This window comes from Chanos chanos, chromosome 15, assembly GCF_902362185.1.
Source record: "Chanos chanos chromosome 15, fChaCha1.1, whole genome shotgun sequence".
NCBI lineage: Eukaryota > Metazoa > Chordata > Actinopteri > Gonorynchiformes > Chanidae > Chanos > Chanos chanos.
This window is the reverse complement of record NC_044509.1, coordinates 5,337,447-5,347,446: the sequence shown is the minus strand read 5'-3', so window position 1 is coordinate 5,347,446 and position 10,000 is coordinate 5,337,447. Positions and strand designations below refer to the sequence as shown.

At 42.8% G+C, this 10,000-nt stretch overlaps 1 protein-coding gene across 1 annotated transcript in view; it reads right to left on the bottom strand.

Annotated features, from left to right (window-relative positions):
* Window positions 1-642: 642 nt before the first annotated feature.
* The window catches only part of usp2b (ubiquitin specific peptidase 2b), a 9,886-nt gene continuing 528 nt past the window's right edge, over window positions 643-10,000 (bottom strand). Inside the window, exons 1-12 of the mRNA XM_030792491.1 lie at window positions 9,915-10,000; window positions 5,549-5,599; window positions 5,270-5,393; window positions 4,807-4,918; window positions 4,347-4,457; window positions 3,916-3,980; window positions 3,581-3,684; window positions 3,385-3,462; window positions 3,172-3,250; window positions 2,715-2,822; window positions 2,187-2,307; window positions 643-1,916 (exon numbers count right to left, since the gene is read on the bottom strand). The exon at window positions 9,915-10,000 is cut by the window's right edge and continues 528 nt beyond it. Coding sequence (XP_030648351.1) covers window positions 1,832-1,916; window positions 2,187-2,307; window positions 2,715-2,822; window positions 3,172-3,250; window positions 3,385-3,462; window positions 3,581-3,684; window positions 3,916-3,980; window positions 4,347-4,457; window positions 4,807-4,918; window positions 5,270-5,393; window positions 5,549-5,599; window positions 9,915-10,000 — 1,124 coding nt within the window. The 3' untranslated portion in view covers window positions 643-1,831. The remainder of the gene's footprint in view (window positions 1,917-2,186; window positions 2,308-2,714; window positions 2,823-3,171; window positions 3,251-3,384; window positions 3,463-3,580; window positions 3,685-3,915; window positions 3,981-4,346; window positions 4,458-4,806; window positions 4,919-5,269; window positions 5,394-5,548; window positions 5,600-9,914) is intronic.

The window sequence follows — 10,000 nt, the reverse complement described above, 5'->3', positions numbered from 1 at the left end:
ATGTTGGTAGAGGCATATGTAGCTTAAAAGTTATAATGCAAAAAAAAAAAAAAGAAAGAAAGAAAAAAAGAAAAAAAATTCAATAAGTAAAATAAATAAATAAATAAACATAAAAGCATATTTACCTCGGTGTGTTTATATGATTAAATTATTTGACATGGATTGATGTTATGTAATCGTATAATATGCTTGTTACAAAGTTTTATGATAATGAATGCACACACACACACACCCAAACCCACATCTAGATACATGCAAACACACACACACACGCACACACACACGTACTCATTCACGCACAAATCAGACACAAACACATCTGTCCAGTTCAAACAGATTCTTTTATTCTTATTTACATATATATGACTTTTAAAAAGCCAGAAGAGCTGAGCTTTGTGAAACTTTGGAGAGAACAACTCGTCACATGATCAGCATCATCATAATCATTATCTTCATCAGCATCATCATCATCAAGCATCGTCCCTTGGGGCTTCATTATTAAATAAATCTCTTTCCATACAAACAGCATGGCTGCCTGACAGCACCACAGGTTCCATACATTCACAATGTTTACTTAATAAATAGAAAAATAAAACACTCACACATATCCAGTGTTTAAAATTCTCTCTCTCACACACACACAAGCACACACACACACACACACGTACACACACACACACGCACGCACACACACACAAACACACACACATTCTCCAGTTGACTCTTGTGCTATAAGAACTCTTCTCTTCGGTTCATTGCATTGCTATGACAACACAAACAGTGGATGCAGGCTAAAGGAATACAAAGAACGAGAGAAAAGGAATGTGATAGAGGAAGCGATGAAAAGGTACATTTAAACAGAAAAAAAAAAGGTTTCAGTGACTTGAGCCTTGGCTCTGGATACAGTAGTTGATTTATGGACCAAATTTCAAACGCTCCCTCAGTACTGATTGATGTAAAAATTTCTCTCGGTTATGAATCAGGAGGCTTGAATGTAGACAGATGTTTTCTTTTTGATTTGGATCTAGTGAATCCACTTTGAATTACTTGAAATTTCAAATAAATATGAACTGAAATTCAGAGTGCTGATTTGGAAGACCACCCCTACAGCAATGATTAACCACATTGTGTCCCATACCCAAACTGCCCACCAGGAGGCGACAAGAGACAATCCATTCCGTCAAGTTGAAGGTTCTTAGGCTCTCTTAAGGTATTAACAAGCAAATAGATCAAAACTAGAACAAAAGTTACGAGCCATTCACGTTGTCATGGTAATAGCCAAAAGAGGGGATGAAACACCTCAGTTACAGAGTGCATAGAGAAAGCACACACTCACTCTTTTTCTCTCTCTCTCTCTCTCTCTCTCACACACACACACACACACATACACTGTCCTTCTCGTGTATGAGAGGTAGTGTTTAACTGTCTTTTTCTGTCGCAGTCACAGGACCAGAGTCTCATCCCCACTCCAAGAGCAGCTGAAAGCTCCAGCTAGGGGTACAAAAAAAAAATAAAACGTTGAGACAGCCCTTAACAGGAGCCTCTCTCTCTGGGCAGCCCATAAAATTTAGTCCCAGGCTGCATTATAACCGCTTTACAGGCCCCAAACATGATATTTCATGAGTCCATGAGCTTTAGGCATTTACTGAGTTCCTCCATCAGAGCACAGGCCTCTTCCAAAAATTGAGTCCCAGGCTTTGGGCCTGTGCGCGTAGTTCGGGGCCTGATTTCAGTTCCCTGACCTTTAGTGACCTTCATAAGGAATCAAAGGCTGAAAAGCATTCGCTCCAGGATTTTTACTGTCCCCGACAGCCACGAACCCACGTCAGTTTCACAAACGCGAGGAGGTAGCCAGCTCGTAAAACAGGACGTATGCATCGCTGCTTCGGACCTGACTGGACGACATGGGGCTCACTCTGCAGAGAGAGAAAGAAACACGGGGGGGGGGGGGTAATTAACAGACTGCAGAAGTAGAAGCGCTGACACAAAGAGAAGTGTATGCTGATTTGGATACTTACACACACACACACACACACACACACACACACACACGCACACACACATGCGCACACACACACGTGAAAACTACACTCTATGGAAAAGACATAAATCATTTTCTGTGCATTTAATGACATGATCCCTCTCTATCTACGCGTGAGCGCCGATGGAAAAGCGTGAGAACATACCTGGAGTCGTTGTATGTGTACCACTCTCCTGTGCAGGGGTTTTTGCAGTATGCAGTGTAATGACCACCCACCGTGGTACCAGAGTGATTGGAGACAGCGTACAGATTATAGACGGCATTCGCTGCAGGAAGAGAGAGAGAGAGAGAACACAGACAGAGAGATTAAAAATCACAAAGAGATCACGCCTGCCTAAATATGCCCTGTCCTACTCACTAGACCCAACCAGCTGGCTGTCTCTTCAACCAGGGTGAGAGACGCACTGTATTCTGACTCTTCATTCGACACAGAATAAAGCCCACAATTAGTTACTACACATGCATATGTATGTGTGCATGTGTGTGTGTTTGTGTGCGTGTATACACACACACACACATACAGACACACACACGCATACGTACATATGAGACTATTATGAGAGCCTCAGTGTTCCTGCACTATAACGTCTGGCGTGGTCTGGGCGACGTGACAGCAGACGGTGGTTGGAACAGATGTTGTACTCTAATGAACACTACACCGTGTTATACTCACTGCTGCTGTCGGAGGCGAATTCCCTGAGGTCCAAATCTTTGATGGGGAAGTTGACGAACGTGGAGAGTTTAGCGGTCCTGACACGGGCTTCTGAGAAGCGTTTCAGATCTGAGACGGGCAAGAAGTCAAGGACGAAAACAAGGCCCCCCGACACACACACAACTCGCATGTTTACAAGACAACGTTGTAAAATGTGTCTTAAAAATATGATATATATAAATGTAATAACTGTGTATGATAGTAGAGTGCCAAACTGTTACTGTTACTCCACAATGCAATGCTCTGTTACAGTAAATTAGTGGAGTTAATGTTTAAACACAGAGGCAAGATGACCTAACACAAACATAATCCTGATTCAATATTTTAAACTCAGAGTGGTATTGATTTAGCTTCTGCTGCTCAGTATTCACAGGTAAAATGCGGATGTGCAGGGTTAGAACTGTGAGGAAAAGGATACGGAGTACAAGGATCTTGGGGAATTTCTGGATGGAGAATTTCTTTGTGCATTTCCGTCTGGCTTTGCACCTTTGGCAGGTCTGTGACAGACAGAGAGAAAGAGAGAGATTAGCTATGAGCGAAATGAATGTACATGTACATACTCGGATATGCTGAAATTTGAACACACACACACACACACACACACACACACACACGCACACACACATCTCACCGGTTTCTCATTCCCGTCCAGAACGTCCTCTTTGGTGAAGAGCCTTAGGCAGTCCATCAAACTCACTTCCCCAGACGTCTACAGGACAGAAATAACACCACCATCAAACACAGCTGCCACACTGACACACTAATGAACACTCCTGTGTGTGTGTGTGTGTGTGTGTGTGTGTGTGTGTGTGTGTGTGTGGACTAACCTTGGCGATGGGTAGGGACAGATCCCAGAATGGATCGAACACGGTGGAGCAGAAGCCACATTCATTACAGGTGAGTGAGCTCTTTAGCTGTCCAACAAACAGCTCTGTAGAGAGAAACATACAAACATATTTTAAATGAACACACAGCACACACACACACACACACACACACACACACTCAAACACAGACACACACATGCAAACTGAAACACAGACACAAACACGCGCACACACACACACACACACTTGGACACAGACACAGACACACATACACTCACACACACTCAAACACAGACACACACACACACACACACACACAGAGTTATTATACTCACCCACTACTTTGCTGTCTTCTCTCTCCAGATACTTGTTCCACATTCTCTTGCCTTTCTCATCGTCTCTGTGGAGCAGAGAGAACCGATCAGTCCAACAGTCACCCCCGCTGCCCTCACAGACCAGCCCGATTACTAGTGATACCGATACTGAGGGATTATTACAGCTCTTATCATTAGCTGTCATCATTAATCATCATCGGCTGGTTATTTATTGCAAGAGTCTTTCAAACTCAAAGTGCAACGCTGATATAAAAAAAAAAAAGCCAAGTGTTCTCAGATGACACTGTGCTAAAGAACACATTAAATCCGATAACGCAGCGATAAGTCTCATAAATGTTAGTCATGTGGTATATGCAGGAGTGACAGGTAGCCCTTCATGTTCTGGATCATTTGTTGTAATATGGCACAGGGGTGAGTATGAATGAACTTACGAGAGATGGTCAAAGTCCTCGGCAGGCTCGCTGGGTCTCACTGTCACCCTGTTCACCTCGTTATGGAGACCGTCGAGAAGAAAACGCAGAAACTCCTGAGCATCCTGCTGACTGATGGACAGAAAGAGAAACAGAGAGAGAGAGAGAGAGAGAGAGAGAGGGATAGCAGAGAAAGAGTAGAGGCCAAAAAGAACAAAGAGTTCATAATCTCAGCACTGGTTCGACAGTCATTAACTTCTGAATGCACAGGTTATCTCATAGTTGCTTTGTGAGCAAATCAGCTGTCAATCACTCCGTAGAGATCAGATAAGATGAAGCAAGTAATTGGACAGGTTCATTTAAAGGTGACGGTCAGGTATTGACTCGTGCACAGACTCGTGGGAGGAGAGTCTCAACTCTTTAGAGAGAGAGAGACGGCTGGGTGGGGGTCTAAGGAGCAGGTGGGGGGTCACAAACTTACTTGTAGCCCATGAACCGTGGGGCGTATTTTTGGATCTGAGATTTAAAGTCAGAGGGACTGATGGCTTCACTGTTCGCTGATGTCCAGAGAGTCTGAGTCAGCTTGGCAAACTCTGGAGGAGAGAGAAAGAGAGAGAGAGAGAAGCAATGGGTTATCATCTATTGGTTATCATTCGTATTTCAAATAAATATAAAGCCTGTATCATCATACATTTTATATATAAATATATATATATATATATATATATATATATATATATATGTGTGTGTGTGTGTGTGTGTGTGTGTGTGTGTGTGTGTGTGTGTGTATATATATATATATATGTGTGTGTGTGTGTGTGTGTGTATGTATGTATGTATGTATATGTATATGTATATATATTTCAGGGACTGGTGTAATACATGGTGTAATAGACTAAATTATAGACCACATTATATCTGATCTCAGATCAGTGGTGTCTCACCTTCCATGAGGTCAGCCTTTGCCCTGCAGTTGTTATTGAGGTCAGTGCGATGACTGTTACGCAAACAATAGTCCCTCAGATCATGAGTGTTACTCAAACACTGCAGGATGGAGTTCATAAAGCACTACAGAGACAGAGAGAGAGAGAGAGAGAGAGAGAGAGAGAGAGAGAGAGAGAGAGAGAGAGAGAGAGAGAGAGAGAATGAGCGTTTTAACCAGGAAAACCCGTGTCTGTTGACAGTTGCCTATTAAAATGTCTGCCATTCTTTGAGATACTTACTGTGTTTCCCAGGTTCCTGAGTCCCACCAGACCCTGAGCGTTCTTTGAGTTCTGTTTGGAAAGAAAGAGAAAGAGAAAGAGAAAGAGAGAGAGAGAGAGAGAGAATAAGTGACTTTGATCAGTACCTGTTTTGCAGTGATTTTAGTTGGTTTTAATAGGGCTTTTACGTAACCTTGTTAAACAGCTTATTTTGAACAGCTCTTGTCATGTTTACAAGGAGTGATCTGCATCTGGAAATGAGCTGTGACTGACAAGTTATGACTCAACAATCAAACTATAAAGAGATAAATCAAATGTCATATGACTCATAGTGTCATCAAAATCAGATTGTAGGTGGACGTAGTCAATATGTGTGTAGGAGGATAAATTCAATATGTTTGTCCCAACAACTACAAAAAAATCCCTCTTGATCCAAGCATAGAGACAGGAGGATGATGTATTTAATGGCATTGTGGGGGGAAAAAAAAGTCTGATTACAAAGTCCAAACACATAAATCCATGAGTTAAAGCGACCAGAAATGGCACATCTGAGGTGGTGTATTTTTGTGTGTTGGCTGGAGGATTGAAGTGGGGGTGATGGTGTTTTTCTCAAACTAACATTGCGTCATGTGTGCAGGTTTAGAACAGAGACCCCCCGCTGATCAACAAGGACTCATAAACAAACTATTCCTGTCTGCCACACCAAAACCAAAAAACAAATATAGATAAACATTATCGAATAAACAATGACAACGACAACAACAACAACAACAGTGAAATCTCGCTCTCCCTGTTTAGGCAGATAAGAGTCGAAGAGAAGAAAGACAAGAGACAATTTGACAGCGTTGCAAGGTATGCAAACGATTTGTCGAGCCACTGAGATTCTCGCTATATGGCTGTGACTGCGGGTCGCGTGTCCAGGGACGTCGGGCCCTCTGAAAAAACTCCCTTCTTTCTCCGGACGCACCAAACGCTCTGTGGAATCTTAGCGTCGCTATGGAGACGCTGCTCCGTCATCGCCCAGGTCACACCTCTGTCAGCTCACGCCACTATAATGGTACATCGGTTCATTTCGCACTCACTGTCATGTGATGTAACCATGGTGTCAGAGACACCAACTGTTTGGGTCAGATGACAGTGACTGTTGTGTTTCCATATGTGTGTAAAAGACACCTAAAATATGATATTTATGGAAAGTGATAATTGGTTGAGGATCTATAATAAGAAGTAAGAGAACTAGGTTACTATTCCCTGACAGAAAGTGGTTTTTTTTTGTTTTGTTTTTTTTAGAAAATCAGCAGGCTAATTCATCCTGGCTGAACCAGTATAAAACCATTCTAGGTCTTATGAAGTAAGAGCAGAGAGAGAGATCTACTCAACTGCAAGTTAACGCTGCATCTAGGTAGCAGATGACTCTCATGACAAAATACAAGGTATAGGCTCACACACACACACACACACACACTCACTAACTGTTGCCTTATGATGCAGCAGACTGGTAATTTTTGACCTAGGCTGTCCAGAGCTGAGGAGAAACTGAGTGAAAAAGTAACATGTGGAGAATGCTGAGGGAAGGCGCGTTACGGTCAGATGCCTCTGCTGACGCTAGCACTTCATAATCTACACAGACAGCACAGCATTCCAGACTCTACCAGACACACACACACACACACACACAAAGGCTGAGGTGTGAAATGAGCGTGCGGTCCCTGTAAATGAGGTTACAGTTTTACAAAGACAGGACATCATTTTACTTTTTTTTTTTTTTTGGTTCAACTTTCCATGCAATTCAGCGCTGTCCAGTTTATTCATACTGAGCCGGAGAATCTAGATTGTTTTTTTTGTTTGTTTTTTTCGTTTTGTTTTGTTTCTTTGCCCTTCATATGCTACAGTGCTATTCAGGAATGTCTCACACCAAGACAGTGATCCAGTGTCTCATATGAGTGTCAACCTTGACAAGAACAACCAGGCTCTTCCAAACACTCAAACTTGATTAAGCTGAGCTGGGTGTGTGTGTGTGTGTGTGTGTGTGTTTTTCCACTTTGAGTTCCTGATGCTGGGGTGACCAGATGGCTGCTGGTTCCCCTCTGTGCAGCGGGTCACTTGTTCTTCACACCCCGCGCCGAAATAGATCCAAAGGGAACGACAACACCCATCACACACAGGCGTGTGACTGACTGATACGTGTTCTATTGGATGGCTGGAGGGCCAAGTAATGCCCAGATTGGCTCTTTCCACGGCACCGTCCCGGGAAAGAAGGATGCTTATTCGCTGGCACAGGATAAAAGGCCGTGAGAGAGAACAGTGTGTTCTGAGCTTTAATTTTTAGAGTCTGTCATGAGCTAACCCAATGCTACCACCGACAGACCTGTCTGATACACACACATACCCAAACACACGGACATGGAAACGCACACGCGCGCACGTGCGTGCCCACACACAGAGTGAGGTAATCAAGCAGGTGACCAAAGCTTCTTCACTTTGACACAGTCACAGTCATAAGGCACCTGTCAGATTATTACTATAGCGCAAGGCAAGAACATGCACACACACACACACACACACACACACACACTCACACACACACACACACAAACAGTGATCTAATCAAGCTTCTGCACTTTGACACAATCATATGGCACCTGTCAGATTACCACCACACACACACACACACACACACTCACACACACTCACACGCTCACACACCTGCACCTGCACCTAGGAAAGACATCTAAGTGGAGATAAAATAGCCCTGGAGTCTGAGGTTTGTTATCTGAACGGGGCTCTGACGTAGAAGTGTCGCCCGAACGAACCTGCATCCTTGTTAAGGTCACATGTATCAGGAGACCAGGCTGCGAGCGACTTTAAGAACATTCATTATCACTCAAGCACATTATCACCGGTTACACTGATAACATGCGTTCCTCAAAGACGTGCATTGCTTATCTGTTCTATCCGCCGTCTTACGCAACCAACTCTGCATAATTGTGTCGTGATACGGCTCTCTACGCGACTTCCAAGTGTTTTATTTAATCTCAATAGCAAACACACACACACATACACAAAAGGGTTATCGCTAACTTCCCTAATCTGATATGATGGCCCAGTTTAAAAAATAAATATGTTTAAATACGTTCAAACTGTTTGCGTAGTTCGCTGTGCCACCGAAAGGCATAGGTCGACTTTTTTGTTTTTTTGTGTGTGTAGTGGTAGTTTGAGAGGCTGTGGCATTGAACACGTTCATATCTGATTTGCGTTGATCACAATGTTAAATCGATTTTTTACTCTGTGGCATTTTTATCTGTAATGTACTTTTGCTGTGGCGTGACCTCGTACACCAGGTCACTAGTGTGACCTGCAGTCATCCTGCAAGCTTTTATGTTGATTACAACAAATAATTAGCTGTAACATTTTTCACATTATATCATGCTCACTTTTAAAAGTTCTCATTTCTTTTTGCAACTACACAGCAGCGAAAAACGCAACGGTATTTCTTCAGAAATCCGTTAGAATGATGACAGTCTCAGCATATAGAAGTCAAATGTATACGTTATTATGACTGAACGTCAACTAAACTGCACTTACGGTTTGGGCAGGTAGATGGCGTCAGTTATACGAACCCGACAGCGTAAATACGCGCGTGAACTGAAGACTGGTGTTACGTAACCCTGAATTTATAAAGCGGGTTCGGACCAAATGGACGACCCTCTTCAAACGCTAAAGGGAATATCTCTAATACTCCACAGTGCACGTACAGCATGGAATACTACAATATCTATCAAGTTTTTCATTCATTAAAACCCAGAACTTGATTTTCAACGCAAAAACACTATAGCGCACCACAACGAACTACAGATTCCACAGCTGAAATTCCGTCACATATATCTCAGAGTCCAGCGGCTCCTATCGCAGATTACGCTTACAAGGTCAGAGTCACGTCACATGCATCTAAAATGTTGATAGTTTGCTGAAAACAGCACCGAAGAACTTGTGCAAATGATAACGTTATACCTATTGTATAACTCTGATCCCTAGATCAGACAATGTTTACGTATGCCATCAAACGATTGTGGAGCGTCGTGTTGGACCACTGTCAAGTATTGTAGCAATAGATATGTTAATCAAAACAAAACAACAACAACAAAAAAAAACATGCTATCGGTGGAAGAGAAAAGTCTATAGGCTACATATGAGTCGAGCTGCGAAACACTGTCATCCTAATGTGGCTTTCGGATGCCAGAGTAAGTCTGTGTTGAATGTTGGATGTGGTCTGACTGCTCAGCAAACACACACTGAATGTGAACTACTTACAAAACAGGCGCTTCCAATCGTTTACGTGTTAACAATGCATGATAACAAGATAGTGAATATGTTCATGTATGCTCACCTTGGCTTGGTTGATTAGAAGTCCAACAAACGTGGACACCAACATAGACCGCGACAGTGGGGGGCTTTTTCTCCGCATATCCTGTT